We start from the raw sequence: 24,031 nt of genomic DNA, 5'->3' as shown, positions 1-24,031 counted from the left end.
GACATTTAACACATTCATTTTAATTTCGATGTGTCGCAGTAGCTACATCTCCCCAGAGATTTCTCTGTCTTATTTTCTCCAACTTGCACTTGGTTTATTTTCTTTTCCAATGGCCTTTACTTTCGTACATGTTGTATATAGTATGTCCTTACCCATCACCTGCCCAGTTTGTTTCATTGCAATGCCAAAGTTAGATTTTGTGTAGCTTAAAACTTTTAAACCGTGAATTCATTATCTAAATGTTTAACCTGCTGTAAAAGTGAAATCCAATTGGAGTCCTTGACTTTTTAGACATTTGAACATTTATCTTATGGAAGTTATTAAACTCCGGAGTAGGAGATCTTAGATGCCTAATTTCATGAATGGAATTTTCACCACAATGTTGGCGAGACGTTGCCAACAGAGTACGTTTGATACTGACAAGATCCAATTAAGATGCAGCTTTGTGCTCGGGAAAGCATGACGATTACGTTCTTATACTGTTAGAAACTTTTTTCTGACCTGAAGAGCAGATGACTGTGGTAGAATTGTTTTCTTGAGGCTGTATACTTGTTTTATTTTTAATTTTTAGAGCCACATCTCTACTCTTACATTATTACTTGGACTTAAAACATCAACACACTCACTTCTTTACTCGAATATTTCTATATCTCGCTCTATCATTCCAAAGACATGTTAAAGCTTTAATGTGTAACTTGAACGTCCATTACATTCAAGACGTTGCCAAATGAGTTGCTAGAAAGACTATCAGCCATACTGGAAAATACCGTGAGAATTGTGTGGAGCTATGTTTAGAAGATTGTGTCATCCGGCTAAAATCTGTTTCTTCACTGATTACTCACAGAGGGCACTACATAAGCCCCTATGTTATTCTCATTTTAGATGCTGCCCTTGGCATCCATAGTTGAAAAACATGTGGTCTCTTTCCACTGTTTGGCAGATGATGTGCAAATTGAGATGCCTTTTAAGTCTGAAACTAAGGGCTCATTGCTGCCACTGCTTGATTGTCTAAATGCCATTAAAAGATGGATGAGCCTAAACTTCCTCAACAGAGACAAAACTGAGGTTATAGTGTTTGGACATCACTATGTGGTTGACGTCGACGCCCTTAGCCCACTAGTTCCTAACGTTTGTTCCACTGTAAAGAGTCTTGGTGTCTATTTTGACAACACTTTCAAATTTGAGAAGCAGAATTCCTCCGTTGTCGGGTCTAGCTTCTTTCAGCTGAGGAATACAGACAAAGGTAAAGGCCTATCAGCGTCCTATTGACTTGGAGAGGCTTATCAATGGCTTCATAAGCACGCCACTTGACTATTGTAATTCTTTATATGTAGATATAGACCAGTCTTCTATTCAATGCCAGCAGCTAGTCCAAAATGCTGCCGCCTGCCTCCAGACAGGAAAAAACGAACAGGGATCATACTACACCTGTGTTGTGCTCCCTGTAATGGCTACCTGTTCACTACAGGATTGAGTTTAAAATCTCACTTTTAACTTTTAAATCTATCCGAGGTTTGGCACCACGTTACTTGACCACGTTCTTTCTTGTTCATACTCCAGCAAGAGTGTTAAGATCGGCCAACCTGCCAGTAACCAGGCTCATAACCAGAGGTGACCGAGTCTTTGCTGCAGCCCCTAACTTGTGGAATAATTTCATATTAAAACCGCCCCTACTATCGGACACTTCAAATCCCTGTTAACCCTCATGTTGTCCTCGGGTCATATTGACCCGTTACAAAGTGTTTTAAATCAGATACATGGATTTCATGCAACCAAATTGCCCACAAATAACATGGATGATTCTATACAACTTTCTTCAAGTAAAATTACTAATTACTTTCATTGAATTTTTTGGATGTTTTATTTAATCTTATAGTATTTTTATTATTTCTTTTTTTTTTGTGGTTTTAAAACCGTATCCGGACTAAACTTTGACATATACCCATCTGTGATTTAGTCAGCATGCCCTGAGCTTAACTATTAGTCAAAATAATTCATAAGAATTCATAATTTCTGCCTTTTTTAACTAAAAACGTATGTATAATTTGATACAAATGAGGTTTGTACCTTTTGTGACCTGGAAGGGCAAGTTCAGGGTTAACGGGAAGACAACACAAGGGTTAAAACCACTCCTCTTTTCTCTGGCCTTTCCTTCCTGCTAAGGAAAGATATTCTTACCGATGTTGGTCTATTTGTTCTTTTGTGATGTATTCTGTATTCACTGTTTCACTGTTGTTTTTAACTTGTAAAGCACTTTGGTCAACCCAGTTGTTTTTATATGTGCTATATACTGTAGATAAATTGACATTAACATTATGTTATGGGATGGTTAGTCAAAAACTGTGCATGTGAGAGTGAGGTTTTGTGATTCAGAGTGGCTAATTCTGTATTTCCAAGGCTGTTTTTCCTTTTTGCCACTTCACAGTCAGATATTATTCTAATTACTTTGGCCTGATTATGAAATAATCAAAGGACATAATTTTAATAACAGGGGGTCTATATCTGCCTTTTAAAAGCCCAGGGTAGGGCTTAGGAAAGAATGATCTCACTCTTGCTATGTTTTCCTTCAGATACTTAGATTTTTTAGTTTGTTCAGTGTGAGATACATTTGGCCACTGTGAAGCTCTTACCTTTCGAACTTCCAAGAACTCGCACAACACACGTTTCTTGTCCTATTTAAATGAACAGAAAAAAAACAATGTGCACACTCAGGTAGACGTTGGCACAGCTTCGCAGATTTCAAACGTGCTCCAGATACATGTTAGCCCTGCTTGAGATGTGGTTGGGTCATCCCTCAAACCGCAGGGGGAGACTTAGCCACTGTGTCGAAATGTGGGGACAAAATGTTTTTTTTTTTCAGGCTGTTAGACTCGTGAGGGACACTTGTGCTTTTTGACATTCAACATAAAAAACGAAGGAGTAATACTTTTCATTTTAAATTTCAAAGTGTTCCAGTAGCCACATCTCGCCAGAGATTTCTCTCATTCTTACATTTTATAACTTGTACATGATTCATTTTCAATGGCCTTTACTTTCTTACAGTTCCCCACAACTCTCTCTTTCTCAGTATGGCTATGTTCAGAAGATTGTGTCGTCCGGTGACTTTCCCACGCGGAAGCTCGAGTGAAGATAATTACCTCTTCTGAAGAATGTCCTCCATGTCCTCCTTGGCTACTAGCAAAAAAGGAGGGTTGGGGGCGTGTGCGCAATCAAGGGTTGTATCATGTGGACGTGTCAACTGTGTTATTGTCATTTCTTAAAATTCCTCATGGGGGGGAGACTATATATATATATTTACCCACGTACTATAGCTGTAAGTATTCTTTCAATTTGTCAGAATGCTAGTGCTTCAGGAATGAAGACGTCTTCTGCTCTTATGTCTTACGCTTCACTTATTATGAGGCTCTTAAGACATCAGTTAATTTAATGACTACATGTTTAAACTGTAAAAGAAAAAGTAAAGTTCAGGTTGAATGTGTGGGATATAGAGGCAGAAGTAACAGCTTGTTTTTTAGTTTTTGAGGCCAGAGCAGGACACAATGCACAGGAGGGTGTGCAGGAGGAATAACTGAGGACAGGAGTACAATATCTCTTATTTTCAGAGAGAAATAAACTTTGCCCAACCACCTCCAACAGCATATGATGTCAGAGTTTACAGGTCACCCAGCAGAGACCCATTTCTCTTGCGAGTGACATTTTACAACAGAGCCTGGAGGTAGGCAATCACTTATTTTGGTGCCTTGCTTACTCATTCCCCCCTCCTTCAGACACACACACACACACACACACACACACACACACACACACACACACACACACACAAGCTGCACACATTCACCCTAATCTAAGCAGCTTGACCCTACCCCGAAGCCGAGGTAAAACATCATTTTAGAACGAGTTTCATTTTAACCCACATCCCACTGGGCCGCGATGATCTGGCCCTCAACTTTACCCTCAGTTGAGTTTGACTGACGGCAGAAAGAGTCTTCATCCTGTTCAATCTAACGTGGCTTCACTCAGAGGAAGGAGATATTTTGTGAGTGACAGGGACATCTTGCTTGACAAAGTATCTCTTAAGGTCATTTCAGAGATACGTAGCCATTAAACCCAGTTATTGCAACCTTAATGAACACACACACTGTACATGTTCCTGTGTGTTTAAGACCCCTGCAATATCTTCTCTCTCTGGAGTCGAGTTTCCTTGCACAGTGTTGTTCACTGAGTGACTGAAAGTTTGTGCTCAACCCACTGCTGCAGGGTTGCAACTTTTAATAAACAGAAAAGCCTTGCAGGGAAAGTCAGCACTTGCCCATTTCTGATGATTTTTTTTTTTTTTTTGTGTGTGGAAAAAGTTTTTTAAAACTGAGTTGCCTCACCCACTGAGACTCCTTCAAAAACACTCTGACAGGTTTCTCCTTACCTCTGAGCTGAGCCCACTCTCCTTTTAAGATAATTGAGTTTTCACATTTTCGTTTCCTCGCCACATTCAGATCTTCTCTTTCTCCTCTTAATCATAAACGGGACAAAACCTCTCTCTCTCCTCACTCTGAGTCTGTACTGATAGACATGGTTGATTGGTCAATGTATTCATTAACCGAAACAGAAGGATGTGGCCACTGCAGGAAGGTATTTGAAAGTCCATTATTGTGTCCCTTGGGTGCCAAAATAGCAGCTTTTCTGGCACCCATGATGCTTTGAAGGAAATTCAGCTATCGCTCAAATCGGTTTAAAAAGAAACCAGAAGAATTATTTGCAAATACAATTTTATACAGACTGGATCACACACTGATTTCACATTTTTATTAATCTTTAATGGTTTTTGCCACTGTTTGGTAGAAGACATTTTAAAATGAAAAAATGTGATTTAAATCACAGATAAAATTACATATGTCATTTGTTGATGCTGTCAAGAACAACACAAGCAAAAGCATAATTTTCCTATTCGTTTTTATTGGCTAAGACCCACAGCCCTCCTGTTACTCAAAGTGGAAAGAGGCCCGTAGTTATGCAGAACTTTAACCTTGAATGTAATTTAAACCACAAAGAAGTAGGCCTGCACCATTCGGGGGGAAAAATATGAATCATGATTTTTTAGCTTGGAATGGATGTTATGATTCTCTGCCATGATTACTTTCTCATGAAGTGTAACTTTTATTGCACACATGAACATGACACAGGAACCATGACAAATTGGCATCACCACACATTTTTTTGGCACCTATAGCACATTACGCATCACCACAAGCCTGTAAAGAGCGCTCTGGAGCACTTTAAAACCTATTATATACAGTCTATGTTTCAAACTCACTGAAGAAAGTAGAAGCATTGGTGATGCAGTCAACTCGTAAAATGAAATGAGAATCAAATTCAAATCAAAAAAACTGAAGTTACCTCCAAGTTGTCATGAAGGAGGAAATTGGCTTCGCCATTTTATTTTTAATTTTTTTTTGTACCAGGCTGTAAATATGTTAAATGTTGTTGTAAAGTTGGTTATTTTAATGGAGGTCTATGGGGATTGATTCCCTTTGGGAGCCGGCCTCAAAAGCAGCCACTCGATGAACTGCAGTTTTTTGGTATTTTTGCATTGGCTTTAGTTTTAAGCCCTGGAGGATGCCACTTTGTAAGACCATTAAAAAAAACACATACACAGCCTCTGTATTGATATGTTTAAATTTTACTTATCTCATCACTTGTCACATTTCAGGGCTTAGATGTCCCCCTCTTGCTGTTGATAAGAGACTCCAAGCATACAGTTTACTAATGTTGCTCTGCAGGCTGTCCTACCGACTAAATGCACTTTATGCATGACACGTTGTATTTACCACTTCAGAAGTCTCGGCTAGGAGCTTACCAGGATGACTTGAAGGCAGCATGAAGCCAGGCAACATGAAAGACATCAACTCCCTGCAAAAACAAATGCTACAAAAAACGACCACAAAAACTTGGCCCAGCACATTGCTCTTACTCAGGGCTGTGGATTTGTAACATACCGTCTGCCACGCTGACCTGGCAATCTAAGACGACTCAACAGTGATCATATAGGAATTTCCTCAAAGTGAAAGTGCAGGACTACATTGTCCGCCCACATGTGTGACTTAAAACAACCCCAGCAGTTTGAAGGATCATTGAAACACACAGGTGTAAGCCTCCATAGCTCCATGTCAGCCTGCTGCCAACTACTGGCGTTGGCACCTTCACCTTTTATACAGCTCCAGGAAACACAGACATGTCATTAATGTTCATTAATGTTGCTCCACATTTCTCCAGCGGAAGTCAGAAGCCTGCATGCTATAGCAACAACATAGCAACAGAGCACTGGGAACATGCTCTACAAGCTGTTTGAAAAGCTGTGATTGATATGTTTTTTTTTTTTGTAGTTGCAAAAAAACTGCTGAGATAGAACTATAGGGCCAAACTCCCACTATGTTTCGGGCTCGTTTTAGGGATGTGCATGGTGGGCGTGGGGCAGCTATGTACTATGCCCAACTACCATGGAGGACACCAATCTCATGTCTTCAGTATATTAGCCACACTAGTGGCGTGGCTAAAGCAATGCCAATGTTTCTGTTGGTTGGGTCATCTCTTGGGGCAAGATTGAAAAATCTCAACAACTGGATTGATTTACAGGATACAAACATTAATGGTACCCACAGGATAAAGCCTAATGGCTTTGGTAATCCACATATCTACATACAAGCTACATCATTAAGTACAAATTTAAATTTTGGGTGCCTTTAGACTGTTGTTTCTGAGAAATCTCCATAGTTACAAATAAACAAACACTTGGTGGATATTGTACTAATACTGATTTACGTATTTTTTTAGACTCATATTTGAAAATGACAAATTTAAGACCAATTAAAAAATAAAGGATTCATCATTTTCCCACAAATTGTATCGCTGATGTAAAAAAAAACGTATGAGCAGCACAAAGTTCGGGAGACTTTAACGACTTACACAGGAGCGTTTCATGAATTCTCAATTGAGGAGACTTGAGGATGACACAGTACAGTGAGGTGACATCCCAACTTCTGAAGTTCCTTTTCTTCCTGAAGCTGTACTTAAACTCATGCTGGAGGCGTTCGGTTTAGCTGAACCTTCAAAGTAAACAAAGATATTGCTGGCCCCCAAATACCTCAGCACAGAGTAAATGTGTTGTGTGTTTACTTTCTCAACGGCCTTGGCAGGGTGAGCAGCACTGTGTTATCATAAAGCCTGCATGGAGGCAAGAAGTAGAAGCATTCTATCTGGAAAGGCCGGGAGGTTTTGTTGGACACTAACCTGACACCTGGGTTCTATTGTCCCAGCCCACATAGCATGATGGTGCTTTCCATTTAGCTCGGGACTCTGAAGCCGAAGCTGTGAATGACGTCGCACCAGAGTTCAATGCGTTCCATTTACAAGACTGATTTTTCATTGTGGGCTTAGCTCTAGCCAGGTCAGCTCTTCTTAGCAATACCAGTTGATGACAAGGGATTATGCTGTTTTTGTACGTGCATACCAACACCGTAATATGTCCACAGATAGAAGGTGGACAGGACTGTGGGTTCAACTGATTTAGTGAGACACAAACGAGACAAGTGCTCATAACTGTATGTTACCACAGCTTTCACAACTGTTCATGCATTGGGCATCCTTGTTGGATTTAGAGCTTGTTGTACTCAGAGGTTGTCAGAGTTCCTAGCTCGGAAATCCGAGGTCAGGAGGGCGTGTTTTCCGACTTTGACCTCGGAAAGTCCGACTTCCGATTATAAATGGAATGTGTTCATAAGCTGGAAGTTCAACAACACCTAGTAGTGTGCTGAACATTTGGGCAAAATGAATTGGCAGCCAATATGATTGTTAGTTACTGTATGATTGTCAGTTAACTGATTGTTAGAGAATATTTAGTGTCTGGTCAAATGCGTTTCTTTCTACAGCCCTGTAATGCCATATTGCCCATTTGAAATAGTTTTTTGTCCTCTAATGGAACTCCTTTTTATGCCTTTTTTTAAGTTGTTTTTATGTTACTTCATGTCACACCAGATGGCAAGTTCAGAGACCCATGTTGTGGGCATCACCAGCTCCCCTTTGATTATCTGCCATATAGACCTGCTTTGTTATAATGTCACTCCAACCTTATGCATCGTATGATGCCCTTTTCTCTTTCTTTACGCCTAACAGACTTAAATTATTCCTCTGAGAAATAAGTCCTATTGTATTGGTGTCTGTTGACCCTACTCATGGAACTGTCCCTCCCTTAATAAACTTATAACCTTGGTTACCTCAGTGGGGACTCCTTATAATGATTGACAGGCACCTCTCACCCTCTGTTCCACTGTGTTTAGAAAATGAAAGATTATCTACCAAGCGGCCCTTACTGCTTTCATTTTAAAGGACCATGCTCTTATCCATCCATACTTCTCCCCCCATCACCTTCTCTTCCACTATAAAAACGTGTGTTTGTGTGTGTGTGTGTGTGTATGTGTGTATATGTGTGTGTACGTGTGTGTACGTGTGTGCACGTGTGCACGTGTGTGGTCCTTTTTAGCTTATAGCTTCAAGAATGAGGCGAGGATACGAGAGCAATGGGAGTGCTGCATATAAAATTCATGGGCTTGTTGTTGAGAAAATAATAAGGTAGAGAGCTTTCACAGATCGGCTTCCAGCTCTTCTAATGCAGCTAAACAGATTGTGTGTGTTCTGTGCAGAGATGTGTGTGAATATGTAGAGATGAGTGTGTTAGTGGTAATGATGGTTTGTTTTGATCCAACTGTGGATCAGAGGCACACTGAAGTAAATAACTCGGTAGGTGTTCGTCCTAGCCGGCTGTCGCTGAGGTGCAAGTTGATTTATATTGCTCGGTGCGGTAACGGAGGGAGTGACGGAGAGGCAAGAGGGATGGAGGCAGAGATCAAACCAAGGGATAGATGGAGAGTTGGAGGGATGGATGGTGGAAGGAGAAGTGATTGAAGAGCCAAGGCCAGAGGGACGGCCCAGTCCAATCTGTATACAAGGCAAAAGCATGAATAGAGAGAGACAGATGAACCGATTTATGTGTGACAGGAAGGACGTGACTCAGTAAACCAAACCTCTACAGCCAGTGGACAGCTCACAGAAAAGTTGTCTTCTTAAAAGACGCACACTTAAAGCTACTCCCACCTTTGGTGCAGCAGCAGTACAATATGATTGAGAAGTTCGCCACTTTGCGCGAGACTTTTTGGAATTTATTATGGAGATGAATTGAATTCTCTACTTATAGTAAAATCTCCAGTCAGAAACCCACTTCTCTAATGTAGAATGTTCTCTATTAATCCAGTAGTTTCAACTATTTGAGCTCCTAAGCTCTTAAAAAAATAGTACTGTTGACCTTCTCATATGAGTTGTGGGCAGTTCAACCAAAGAGTGAAAATCCCTTCAATGATTGTGTCATTAAATCACGTTTCATAGGCCGGAAGAGGTAAAAATATCACAGAAGAAAGAAATAGAAACATCATTTTGAATTGCAGAAGTATGCTTTTTGTTATTTTCTATGGTGTCAATCATTTTGCGACCTTGGGAGGGTCCCGACCCACTGGTTTAAAACTACTGCGGCCCCTGGGAGCGAGGAAGCACACAGTGGCAAGATACTTATTATTGGCGTAATTATTGAAAAATCCTATTTTCCTCTGCCTGCTTTTCTAGTAGACGGATAGATGTTGTGCAGTCTGTCGGTGATGTTGTGTTGATGTTTGTTTTAAATAGTTTTCAGTCAGTAGTAATATATAGATAAGTAACCAGTCCAGGGTGAATCTCTGCATCACCATCACCAAAATGAATTCCTCTACATATAGAGGACTCGGTGTAGGAAGAGATACAAAGTGTTTTTTGTTTACAACATCATTATAGCAGCAGAAATTAATTTACTCTGTTTCCTCTACAGGGCTAAACAGGCCTGGAGCCACAGCTTACTCATTATTTATGTCACACAAATTCCCCCCAAATTGCATTTATGAGGCCTTCTTGCATTTCATTGCCAAAAGAGATTATCTGTGAGCCGTGTGATGGTTTTAAAAATATGCGTTATAATAAGTGTGTTTTTATTTTGTTTTTTTTAAAGGTTGAGGACAACATTTTATAATAATGTCAGGGATTTGCTGTATCCGTCCTCTGTCAGCCACTGAAAAAATGAGCCAGCCTTTTCTACGTTCCATAAAAGCCTGACCTATTGGTGATACTCAACAACTCAAGCAATCTTAATTTGGTAATTAAATAACAAATAAATATGATTCTAAGCCTATGATGTTGTTACAGTAGGCATTATGAGCACATAATGCCGGATGGCCACAAGAAACATTAAAGATGCAAGAGTTTATGGGTATGAGAGACAGATATTGATATCCAATAACAAGCAGTTTGTCATGCTGCGCCAGCTGGTGCATAACTAGACGGGCCAGGCCCTGAATGATGATCGGATGATTTCTGTTGGCATTTTGTTGAGCTTAGCTAAAGTCACAGGGCAGGAATCAGATATATCCTGATGCCACCTCAGTTATAGAAACATTTAGCTCTTATGTAATGTCAGACCTGTCCGGTAAACAAATTGTTTCAAATCCACATGATTTCTGTTTCCATGCATTAGTTCACTTACAAATCAACTGAAACGGGACCAAAGAAATCCAACTGCAGGTGTGATTGAGACTACCCTTACCGGAACAAGAGTTCAAACATGCTAGCAGCTCTGCACAGTGATGCTTTGAGCTAAATGCTAACGTCCCTATGCTAACACAATGCCAACGCTAACATGCTGTTTAGCAGGCATAATGTTTACATTGACTTTATTAGAAACTACATACCTAACTAGTAGTACATACTGATTTGGCCAAATGTAATATTGAAAAAAAGCAAAATCCGCAGTATGCCAAAATGACCCGGATGTCGTACTGATTCAGTAAAAATCTCCAGTATGCATCGAACCAGTCTACCTCATTTACTGTGTCCCACAATGCAAAGCGCTGGAACTGTCTGAACAACACGTCAACAACCCGTTAACAACATTGACGCTGTCAAAAACGGCGTCAATGTTAACGTCCGCTTTCCAAAACCGGCTAAGTCTAGCCTCGCATACACGAGTTACCAGTTTCAAACCGCATACTACAAAATACAGAACTGCGTTTTACAGCCTATGTTGGACAACATAGCTGAGGCTGATGGGAAGTCATTAATTCTGCAAGTTGTTGGTCATAAACCAAAGCACTGGATAAACTGAAATGTTGGCCTGATGATGGCGCTAGATGAACGTTAATAAATCAAATTCATCCCGAGGGGAGCATGCACGTCCACAATGTCATGGCAATGCATTCAATAGTTGTCAACGTTTCAGTCTGGATCAAAGGTAACAACAACAGCAGGAATAGTTGTTTGTTCCAACTTCCAAAACCTTAAAATAACACACGTTTATGATTTCCTGTCAAGCAACCTCTTTAGGATGTTCAGTATCAAAGGAGTAGTGTGACATTGGTATACTGCTATGAAAGGTGTTTGAAAGGTGTTGCATCTTTTCTCCCACCAACATTAGAAGTTGTTTTGAAATAGCATGAAGATCTGCAAGGTACTTTAAGTTGCCTTGGAATGAGTAACACCTCCACCATATGGGTAGCGGATGAGAAAACCCTTATTTGATTTTGGAAAAGCAGTGACACCCCACTTTGTTGTTTAATTATGAGGACTTGTGGTCATGATTGCATACTTTGTTCCATCTGTTCTTTTACTGAGATAAACCTTTAATTACGGTATGTAATTATATTTTGGATACAGATGAAGAACTGACAGACAGAAAGTATCATGAACTTGTGTGTGTCAATGTAGAGGCAGTTACTTCTAACAGTCAACAGATGGCAGGATGTAGCTGGATCATTTGAATGCAGCAGCATGCCTATTCTCTCTCTCTCTCTCTCTCTCTCACTCTCTCTCTCTCTCTCTCTCATATACACTCACACACACACACACACACACACACACAGAGCAGGAGCCATCGATACATCCTGAGCCTTCAGAGGACAGAAGGTTTCCCTGCTCTGTGTGATTAATGGGCTGATTGAGGCTGGAGCCAAAATGGAGGGTGGGCCAGTTTACAGCCCGCTAATGAGGTGATAATGGAGAGGTGGGCGGCCAGGTCCGCCACCCACCAAAAATGGTGAAAGCATCATGGGGAAGGTTTCAGAGGCAGGCAGGCAAGCTTTCCAGAGTGCAGCTATGTGATATTACTCAGTAAAATGAATAGTAAAGGAGAAGGGAGGAGGGAGGCTGCTTACATCCCTTGTCCAGCATAAAATAAGTGGTTGTTTGGTTTGGCTCTAAGAACACATCATGGTACTCTAGCGGGGAGAGCATTACGCTGTAACTTTTACTACTGGAGTAGGCTTTTATTACTCTGACTGGGAGATAAAGAGATGTTTTGGCTGTGACAGTGATTGCTGGGTTTGGAATAAGAGGGTTTGTTGGTCCTGCTGGTGTTGGAGGGGGAGCAGTGTTGCATCACAGTCACTGTAAGATGCAATACAGGATCTTTTTATCATGTTGATATCATACATATATCCGTTTGAGCATGATTTATTTTATGACTGATGCAAGATTGTAACTACATTTCCACCACTGGCAGAGTGTGATGTTTTAGAGTTGATCAAAGTCTGAAAGAAATGTCTTTTATCTTATGTTTGGTGATGCTGTTAAAGGAGGCTGTAGCTCAGTAGAACTGGTTTCAACTCCGGCGCTGTTTTGTCCACAAAGTTTTCTTGACACACTGGTCCCCAACAAAGGGTTGGCTCATCTACGTCCCAAAAATAGCACATTACTAATGGAACAGATTGTTTTCCATTTAGTTGCCTAGGTTTTGGGATATGTGTGACTGTCCTTGGTTCTGGAAAGACACATGTCGTGTGTTTACCTTCATGGGAGTAACACAGTCAGCCTAATGGAGTAAACATCAGAAACCTGTTAGTCAGGGTCTGGATTCAGAGAAACCTTTAAAGGTCCAATGTGTAGAAATTACTCCCATCTAGTGTTGCGATCATATGTCGCCATCAAATCTCTCCTGCCACGCAGTTCTAAGTTCTATTACAGCTACGGTAGCCTTCACGCTTCAAAAAGACGGTTTCTTTTCTCTTTTTCTTTCTCTGGGCATAGACGACGACACCTGTTCCTGAAATTTGGATTTTGAATACCTGTGGTCCTCCATGTTTTCTTCTTCAAACATGCCAGTGCCGGGAAGTAACCATACCTATTAGCAGCACCTGTAAGTTTATCATGTGATAGCAAACCACTGCATGTGCACACATTTTCAGATTAGCTGTGTAACTTGGTTTCTCTGACCAGCCTAGTTGTTTGAAGTTGTAATCCTTAAGATATTATTCCCAATTGATTTGACAACACTTGTAGGAGCCATGGTAACAGCAATTGCGCTTTAATACTATACAGTAAACACTCCATCAGCAGCTACTTTGTCAGAAAATACAAGAGCAACCAATGTATCGGTTTACAGTATAGTAGTAGCTCAATGTGCATGCAAACGATCTATTATTTACTACGAATTATGTTTTGAAAAACATATTGGATCATGGTGGTAAAACAATACCAGGATTATTGAGACAATACTGTGGCAGTGATGAGGATGAAATTGTTTCTCCTATAGATGGCATTCACCATTTTACAGTTTCCCTGTTAGGAATCTGACACAAAGTTAATTGAGCCTTTAAAATGCTCAATTTAAAAGGTCTGTGAACAAAGGACTATTCTACCAGAAACTTAAACTCGGCTGCAGTGGACTTCAAAGATGCTCTCTTATCGTCCTAAACAGACGGGGGACCGTCCTCTGTGTAGCAGTCTGTTTATTTCCCTCCAACTTATCCATATTTGAAACATTTCTGTCTTTAAAAACAGCTTCCCTGTTTCTGTGGAGGGGACGACAAAGTAAATGACAGCATCTATCTGGGGAGACTTAAACCCACCGGTCCCTGAAGGCGTTTTTCTGTGTGCTGCAAAGCTGAATTTATGTGTGCAATTTCTTGTGCAAGAAGTACTTTTGTGTTTTGGTGTAATAGATCAAATACATTATCACACAGGTAAATCACGATATGGATCAAAATGTATTGAAACATCTTAATAAATACACAGATTTGAGTTGTTTATACAGCTTCCGATATAGTAGGAGGTGACTGTTGCTCTACATTACTGATTTTGAATATGTTTTACAAAACGTACCATTAATCTAGCTTGGAAATCCAGACCCAAATGCTAAAGATTAAGGGTCTGACATCAAGTAGTGAAAGTTGCCCATCTTGAGGGACGGCACCAGGCGTGCATTTGCAAAGCTCACTGCACGTAATTGGATAACACTACGGCCAATCACAACAACACACAGGGTGACGTATCCAGAGCCCCATACGTTTAGCTACCCGCGCAGCTAGCTGGTAGATTACACTGTCGCCATCTGTTCAGCTCGCCTCTGGCCCCCCCTACATCAGATACACCGATGTGATTGGTGCAGCTCGGCTACAAGGGTATAGTTAATGAGCGGCATCACTCGATGCCAGAGTAACTCGCTGAGCAAATTCAAATTGTGCTCTCACAAGAACTCTGGATTTCCAGGGCACCATTAACCACTATACATTTCATAACCAACTAAACAATGACAAACTGTATTGTTTTCATCAATAGAAATCAGTATTAGAAAATGTGTTACATTGGGTTTGGCTTCCGTTTACATCACTGTTTTCATTTCTGTTGATGGTTACTTTGTTTGTGGTCTCTATGTCCTTATGTTTCTGCAGGGATTCCTAGTTTTCTCGTATTATTTTATGATATCCTCCTCAAGGTTACACTTCATACGTTTCCTACATTCACAATAAATAGAGAATAATTGTTGCAATATCTGCGAAACTTGCATTTTGAATTTCCAACTGTTCATTTTTAGTCAGTTAGCCTACTTTTCAGGAGATTAATTGTCTTTTCAAACCACAGAAGGAGTATATCTCTTTGAATTGCCTCTCCCAAGGTTTCTTCCATTTTCACCCCCTAATGAGCTAAATATCTTTTCTTAGAGAGCTTAGGCTGGGGAGCCATTGATGCTAAGTGCCTGTAAAGCCCACTGAGACACTGCATATGGGATATGTGGTTTGGCCTCTGTACACAGAGACACACTGAAACTTAAAAACAGCTTTGGCTGTAGGATTTACATTAAGCCTTCTGACATGTTCACTTAATCTTTGAAGAAATTATTACAAGTTTCAGTTAACATTGGCTGTCACAGCATTTCTCTGAATGTTTTTCATGTAAAGAATTATTTGACTGCTGGTCAAAGGAAGTTAGCAATTTTAAATATATTACTTTGCTTTTGGCTTTGATTGCAACCGTTCCAGAAAATTTAAATGACCTAGCTGTAGTTTTGACTGAGAGATTAATGGCTATGCGTTGCTATTGGTAGTTGGTGGTGCAATAAATATTCTGATATTTAATCAAGCAGACTGGCATACTTTATTCATTTCAAGTAAAGTCCTGTGTTCAGAGTAAATGATCTCTGAGTGTTTCCCCTGTAATTAGTATGCATCATAATATTTAATCATTATCTTTATGTTTGCTTTAAACCCCACTGAGACATGTGATGTGTGGTGTGGCCCTAAGAAAAGGTGTTCTTTATTATTAGTTATGCATCATAATATTTAACGGCATTTAATTTATTTGGCATTAACATCTGAGCAGCATTTGAATGTTGTAGCTTAGTAGTCATATCTTGTTTGGTAGTTAAATATGTAACATTTTATATATATGTATATACTGTATATCCGTGGTGGAGAGTAACTATGTACATTTACTCAAGTACTGCCCTTTTGAAGGTAGTTTACTGGTTTCATTCCAGCTAGCTTATTCTACTCCACTACATTTATCTGACAGCTTGAGTTACTTTGCAGATTCCAGGTATTAATACAAAGTCAACCAACAATGATGTGATATTATTTACAGAATTTAATAGGTAATGGAGCGGCCGCCTATGGGAAGGTTGGTGGTTCGATCCCTGGCAGTCCCATGTCAAAGGGCAAGACACCCCCGAGTTGCGCCCGATGCTGCACCATTAGAGTGTAAATGTGCATAAATCTTTATCAGATGAGCAGGTGGCCCTTTGTATAGCAGCCTCGGCCACAGTGTATGACTGTGTGTGTTTGGTTCCTGTACTACTGTATGTAAAAGCACTTTGAGTAGTCGGTCATGGTGTTATATAAATGCAGCCCATTTACATTTACCAGCAGTATATAAAGTAGTTGGAATCCGCCCAGCTGCAACCTTAATGTGATGTTTACACATGAATCCCATAATAAGATACCAATTATTCCTAAATGGGCCGTCCTACGTAATGAGTAGTTCCTTTGCTACCTCATGTATATTTAAACACTTGTACTTAAATATTTGAATGCATGACTTTTACTCAATTAAAGTTTGTGTTGTTAAATTGTCTGCCACTGATTTAAAAAGGTAACTCATCATATGTATGTGAAGTATACAGTAACTATAACTGTAAAAGAAGTAAAGTAAAGTGCAATGTTTACCTATGAAAAGTAGGTGCTTAATGAGACACTCAACTTTTTTAATGATTATTTTTGGGCTTTTTTCGCCTTTAATGGACAAGACAGCTGGGTGAGAAAGGGGGGGAGAGGGAGAGAGAGAAAGAGGGAAGACATGCAGGACATTTTCACAGGTCGGACTTGAACCCTGGACCTCTGCGTTGAGGCATAAACCTCTAAGTATGCGGGAGACCGCTCTACCAACTGACCCGACCCGGCCACAGAGACACTCAACTTTGATATCATGTATGGATGTATTTTGTCTGCCACTGTTTTGAATACTTATCATATATATGATATACTCATATATTAGTTTGTGTGTGTGTAATCTGCACTTTTCCCTCTCAAAAGTGCTGTGGAAGTATAAAGTAGCATCAATTAAATATTCAACTTGATTACATGTACAGTGTAAAACCTATACTTCAGCATTTTTTTTATTGGCAGCACTAGGCTAAGTTATTAAATAATGTTGATCAATGGAAACAACCATTATTAATGGTGACCGATAGAACTTATTGTCAGCCAGTGTTGTAGCCTAAACTGTAAAACCTTTCACCTTAAATTTACAGTAATATATCGTAAGCATACTGCATTTTAAAACTACAGTATTTAACTGTAAACCGGTATAATGTATTATACAAATTTAAAGTAATATACTGGCAGCAGCAGTAAACGTGTTTATTTACAGTAAGCATACTTACAGTATGATCCTGTATAACATTAAAACAGTAAGATGTTGAGAGATTTTAGCTGTAAATTTACATCAAATATACAGTGTATACTTTTTTTTAAAGAAAACACAACGGAATACACAAACGAGCAACAGAACACATCCTCAGCTGCAGGTAGGCAGGCAGGGTTGTGTTTCCAACCCTTTTCACTGTGCTGCTGGAGCTGAGGGTTCAGTACTACGGCTCAAGTCCTCTTGGTGACGCTCTGCTGACATCACTGATATGCCCCGCTCGGCTCTCCTGCATCAGTCACACACGGAGCTCCGCCGACTCCCACACACTCTGTCCACACTTTGTTTCCATTTCGCTCCAGTCTCGCCGTGGCCAAGACGCACCATCGCACCCGCGGCAGGCTATAGCTACCTGTGCGCACTGCGGCCAGCCGCTTCTCCCTGTCAGAAACCGATCCATAGAACGAGAAACTAAATCACGGTCCAGGCAGAAGAGGGGGGGGGGAAGACACTCAGAGACAAGAGGGAAGAGAAGCCGCAACTTAGCTGATTACAACCCAGGCGGTCTGAACTGAACTCGGGAAGTTTCTCGGCCAACCGGAGAAGGAATAATTCGGATCCCGGGTTGCCCCACACAGACAGCGCTGCTGTGGATATTTACGTCCACCCCGTTCTACTGTTTAGAAGAATGGCGAGAGATTACCGCGCACGCTGCCCGGTCTCTCCGGTGACAAACACTTGGCTGGTGGCAGCAGCTGCGATCCTCCTCGCAGCACAAGGTAAGACCAACCCCGAGCTGGGTTCAATAAAAAAACATAAAAAACCACCGAAGCCTCTCCAGCTTCCCCTTCTCTCCCTGAGTTGTGCGCCCTGGATGTGGGGCACTTTCTACCGAACCGCCCGTGTCCTGCTTGGGCTTCATGTTTCCCTGTCACGTCTCTCCCTCTCTCCCTCTCTCCTTTCTTCCTCTCTCCTTTCTCCCTCTCTCTCTGGCTGTGTTTGCTGGACTGTGAGACCTGTTGTAAAAGTTTGATTATCGAAGCACACTCTCGGATCTGTGTGTGGAGTTTCGGTACGCTACACGACATGAGACGCGAGGTGTGGCTCTCCTGGTCATGTGTGTGTGTGTGTGCGTGTGTGTGTGTGTGTGTGTGTTTTGTGGTCCTAATTCCTCGTAGCTTCAGACGGCAGGTGACTGTTCAGGGAACCTAATCCCCTCTGAGCCTCTACAAACCCTTCCAACACGCCTGACCTCTAATCGCTGTTTACCTGGGAGAAAGTGTCGCAGGGAAATGAAGCGCAATCACAACCGCAGCTCTGATTTCTAACTATCAGAATAATGGCAGAAATAGGTCCTCATTGTGCAGAGCAACAGGGTGGCGATGTGGGCTCGGCCCCTGCTCTTTAGGAGGCTCCTTCAGCAGTGATGTGGAATATATCATATAACATATTTCACATATAGTTGTACTTTTAAGGAGATAATTAAACCATAAGCTGGTTCAAAGAGTCTTATTGATATCTAGAGATCAATACCAATATAAGAATAATCAGTGGAAAATAAATTCCTAACTTTTTTATTTTCTATACACAAATGATTAGCATTAATTAGCATCAACATATGTTGATGCCTATTGTTTGTGTATAGATATTAAAAAAAGGGCTAGCCCTTTTGGCTGTGTAGAGAGTGATTCGTTATTAAAAGAATGTGCTGACGTATGTCTTATCATAGATATCAGCAACTTCAAAGATAACATGGGACAACTTGATGGCAACATAAGTGCACTATTGATAAAAACACATGCAACAAACTTTTAGCGTTTACTTCACCTGTTGTTTACACACCTGCACGTGTACACAGATGCAGACGTATCTGTGATTAGCATCGGCTAATAGCCTGCTGATCTCTGTTGATCTCTGCTGTGAACTTACTGTCCAATGATGCAAGCACAATGCAACACACTGTAGACACTGTGTTCTAACTCCTTAAGAGATAAAAAAAAAAAAAAACATGTATTGTATGACGGGGTTACTAATTTTGAGCAACACAATGAACACACAATGTACACAAAGGGAAGGTATAGTAATGCTCTTGTGATTTAATACATGACATAATTTAAAATTTTAGAATGCACAATGAATACTCAATGTATTACCATACATGCTGTAAAATAGGATTACACTGAACTTGCTATGCAGATACGGATATATTACACCATAAACAAATAGAAGGTATCAATAAACTTGGTAATGATTGCCACAGCAACATTTTATGTCCCAACAGGGACATTACAGTGATAGATATGGAGATAACCGTAAGAACGAGCGATAACGCCATCACTGAGATGCACTGCTGAGTAACGCAGATGTGCTCGAACTTGCAACAGAAACAGGTTTTTTTTGTTTGTTTTTTCTTTCCCAAACTGGGACCATGCTACAAATGTATAACAGCCGGCAGTCAGGCAACAGAAATCGGCATAAAAATCTGTGAACCTGCCCTGTCAGGAGGAATCTGCCAGCCTGTTGTTTTCACCTGGGTGTAACTAGTGTCATCTGTCAGAACTGTCCCCAAATTGTCACCAAGGAACAAGAAGACGGGTCATTATGGAGCTGGGAGATGTGTTGTCTGGTGCGTTGACACGCCTTGGAGACATGACTCTTGGGATCAAAGCAAATGGAGGCCGAGTTCTTTCTAGGCCGGAGGCAGCTGAGCCGGTGCTTTGCATTTTGCTGTAACATTTGTTGCATAATAGGTGACAACGTGATCGGTGGTTTGGACTCTTAAGTGTACAAGGCAGGAGGAAGATTGAACCTTGATTGGCGTTAGCTTTGTTATGGCATTCCTACTCTCCATGCATACGTAAGCCACACGAACAGGAGTGGCTCACAATAACCTCGAGACTCCAGAGCTGTAAGCCATGCAACGCAGGTTGGTGTGAGGATGACAGATACTCAGCTGATACTCTGCTACATCAGGCCCGCATTGTTTAAAAAGCTGTCAGAATGTCACAGCAGTATCCACACAGGTTAAGAATTAATTTGAACGTGCAACAACACAACTGTCTTCTCGGTGGAAAACCTCCACACTCACATTTCAGGGGCTTAGCCAGTGAGTTACTGACAGTGAAAGCAGAAGCTTGCTTTTACAAGGTTGTCCCGGCATACAAAACACTTTTTATTTGAGGAAACCTTTCAAGGCGTGTGTTTGTGTTTTAGATTATGCGGAAAATAAAAAAGCGCTCTAACCCAAAAAAATAATTGGTCAATGGCAGCAATAAAACTTTAACCAGGATGGTAAAAGAACAATGTTAACATTTGGAGAAACAGGCAAAATGGAGTTGAGAGGATATCATCCCCGGGAATGATAATTAAGTCACTTCAGGTGACGTCCCCCCCCCTCCCGCTCCCCCCTGCAATCGTCTCTACAGGCCCGATTCTGTGCTGAAATGTCAACGATGATGAGTCCCCTCAGCAGAGACGAAGGGCTGATTAGCTTATCACTTGGAGAGCAGGCGGCCGATGATTATCGCCCTCATAGCGGTGCAGCCTGATTATTGAGAGCTCCTATTAATGACTCATCATTGGGCCATGTTGTTGTTTGTCTTTTGCATATTTGTGTAGCCAATGCTGGAGCTCCGTTATAAAAAACGGTGTCGTTTTTTTTTTAAGCAATGGAGAAGAAGGTGCACAAGAAGGCTGTGATGAAGAAGCATTTGAAGCAATCATTGGCCTGTCATGGTGTGAGCGTGAAACCCTAAATAACCACCCACTTTAGTCGTATTCAAATATACCGGTGTAACGTCTACTGCATTTAAATAAAGAATCCAGATGAAAGGTCTATTTGTACTGCTTTTATTATAAAGCATACACAGCAGTACGCACAGTGTTTAAGATATTCATCTGTGAGCTGGCCCAGTACAGCCAGTTGTGTGCTTTTGGCCTTTGAGGCAGGAGCACAATTATTTAAATTTGTGTCTTTGCAGGATGTTTTGGATGATTAATTATTGGAACAAGCCTGTAGGCCGAAAATCTCCCATTATTTTCAAACGCAAAGGGCAGTTTGAATTAAAATGCCAGTCATTTTCTCAGTTAAACAACAGCTTTTTCTCACGATGCGTATATCCTATTTTAACCCCTAATCTGTTTTTAGCCTCTACCATTTGTATTGGTTTGATTGTTCATAAGGAACTTTGCAATCTAAGACATTTTCCACAAAAGTTAGAGTGCATGTAATCTAAAATAATTGGCAAACACAATGCAATAAAACAAAAAAAGAAGTACATTATGTCAGCCGTGGTGCATTCACCATGCGTGACATATTGTACATTTAGTACATCTTTATTTTGATGAAATCATGATTAACGCCTCTTAATCTGAGACCCACCATGTCAAAAACACAAAAGCTGCTGTCTCATGGGAGACAACAAATGAGCTGCTTTGGGTCCGGCCCCGCAGTTTTTAGACCCCAGACTCAAATGTCAATGGCTCTTCCCGGTGAGGCATGGGGTGATAATCATTCCCTCGGGGGAATCGACTGCTGATGCTCGTTGAGAGTTTAATAATGACTCGCACAAGCGCAAAGTGCCCAGTAATGCTGGGTGCTGTTGGTGTGTTTGTCTTTGTCTTTGTCTGGGCAGTCGTGTGTAGTGGGTAGAGCCCGCCTCAAGTCAAGTCCTGCTAACTTTTTCTTTTGATGTTCTTTCTTTTTCTTTTTACTGATTCATGGACTCACTTGCACAAGGTTGTTGCATCACTGATTTGTTTGTCTGCGTTCATGTTTAAATTAGTCTCTTTAATTTTCACCTCTGGGTTTTCTTATTGATCAAGGAGTAACATGATGAACAATGGTCTGCTAACCTTGTGTTGCAGGGTCTTGCATAATGCTGTTTGCTTGTTGGTTCTGTACAATCCAAGTGTTTTGATGCTCTTTGAAATATCCCCCAAATGTGGCGCTTACGGACAGAGGTAGAAGTTTGCGTGGTAGGTCTTTCACAGAGATTTGGAACAGGTTGTCATGGATACAGCTTTTGTGGCTGAGACAATTTCCCATCCTTTTGTTGTGCTGCCATGTGCGCTGTGTGTAGGTCTTTGTGTGGTCCTTTAGAGGAAGCTAGGTGTAATTAGGGGGAAGAGGTTAGACCCTGGGTTGCTGTAAGAAGCTCTCAGTCCGGCATGTTGAGAGTCCAGGAAACAGGTTTTAATTCATCACTGTGTCTGCCAAGAACCAGCATGCATTGTCTGCACTTGGTCAGTGTTTTCTTTTTCCTTCATTTCCACTACTGAGGAAACCGTTTTTACGCAAAATCCAGATCAATGAACCATATCATGGCTAACACCTTGAAATACCTTAGTGATTCTACAGGTGTCAGTGGCAAGAGGGATTACAGAGTGTAGCAGCAGGACGCGGGGCCATGAATCACAAAGGAGCCGATCCAAGGATGGTCGGAGGAAGGTTTTTCTTTCAACTTTCAGGGTCCCACAGCTTTCACTGCGTAATGACTACCTTTGCCTTTACTCACCAATGCACACACAAGCTCTCTCTCTAACACACACACACACACACACACACACACACAAACAATGATGTTGCCAGCCTCCCCAGTTTGATTTTTACCGCCATGCAGAGTGAAGACAACTTCCAGCCAGCCTTTCATACTCGGCTCAATCTGTCATTTTCTCATTTTTTCAATCACCCATTCTTTCTCTCTCAGTCTTGTGCTCTCGCCCCTCTCTGTCGCTCTCATTCTTTAGACCACGACCCTATTTTGAGGCGGTCTGGCTGACTGCCGCTCCGTGGCGGCTCCCGAGTCGGGGCCCTTTTGTTGAAACAGCTTTTGGTGGAATTAAAAAGGGTGCCAGTAACCCCCCCCCCCCCACACTCTCTCTCTATTCCTCTCTCCATCCACTCTGCCAGTCTCAGTTCTTCCTGGCCTCATTGTTTAGAAAGAGAGGGAGCTAGTGAGGGTATGAGGTAGGGAGGGATGGGGGGGGAGGTTCAAAAGTGTGAAAATGTTTAGACAAGCGGCCCTGCTCTGTCTCGCAGTCTGTCCTGAGCAGCAGACAGCGAGCGGCGTCTATCCTCTCATCCTGCTCAGTCACCGTTTCCTCTCCAGATACAGTTCGCTGGTAACAAAATGGAAATTGCTTTTCACTGCCTGTGTGAGTGCAGCAGTGGGTCATGCTGCGAGGTGACTTTGTGACATTTCCAATTGTACCCATGTGGGCAATTAATAACCACATCATCACAGAGCTTTTAGCCGGGGGGGGGGGGGGGGGGCTTGCTTATACTCTATGTTGCATTCACCAACATTTGACCGATTTGGCGATTAGTAAATCTTGTTTAAAGAGTCTTATCGGCGCCAATGCTATCTGCAGTGAAAATCACCCCGGCGGCTAAGTGAAAAGATAATAGAGCTTGTGATGTACAGGAGAATTAGCGCTGGCTATTAGAAGTATCATTGGCATTACTAACAAGGAACAGTCCCTGCACTTCTCATTAAGGCTGTGTTTACATCTAGCCACCTGTTTAGAAATCCACACAATTACATACTTTTTTCAACATTTGTGTTTGAAATATTTAACCCACTATGAACAAAACATTAGACCCATCTTTCAATGTCACAGAATTGAACATCGTCACAATATGCAGCCTCCGCAATGGCATCAAATGTAAACAAAAACGGAACATGATCAGCGTCGTAAAAGAAAGTAGGATTTAATGCAGTGCTGTTGTATTGGATTACATTAGACTGTGAAGGTGTTTTCTTCTATTTTATTGTTT

The 24,031-nt window shown here is 41.2% G+C and overlaps 1 protein-coding gene and 1 long non-coding RNA gene across 3 annotated transcripts in view; both read left to right on the top strand.

The window, feature by feature from the left end:
• The first annotated feature begins 7,329 nt into the window (after positions 1-7,329).
• Positions 7,330-16,580, top strand: LOC117956903. The gene is made up of 3 exons (XR_004659396.1): positions 7,330-7,761; positions 16,514-16,524; positions 16,570-16,580. It is a non-coding gene; the product is annotated as an uncharacterized LOC117956903 (long non-coding RNA).
• Positions 16,581-17,691: 1,111 nt separating this feature from the next.
• Positions 17,692-24,031, top strand: part of LOC117956670 (nectin-2-like) — a 273,954-nt gene continuing 267,614 nt past the window's right edge. For both annotated transcript variants that reach the window (XM_034891867.1, XM_034891866.1), the window contains exon 1: positions 17,692-18,032. In XM_034891867.1, coding sequence (XP_034747758.1) covers positions 17,942-18,032 — 91 coding nt within the window. In that variant the 5' untranslated portion in view covers positions 17,692-17,941. The remainder of the gene's footprint in view (positions 18,033-24,031) is intronic.

Source organism: Etheostoma cragini, chromosome 14, assembly GCF_013103735.1.
Source record: "Etheostoma cragini isolate CJK2018 chromosome 14, CSU_Ecrag_1.0, whole genome shotgun sequence".
NCBI classification, from domain to species: Eukaryota; Metazoa; Chordata; class Actinopteri; order Perciformes; family Percidae; genus Etheostoma; species Etheostoma cragini.
Note: the sequence above shows the minus strand (reverse complement) of the source record. Positions and strands in the feature narration are given on the sequence as shown.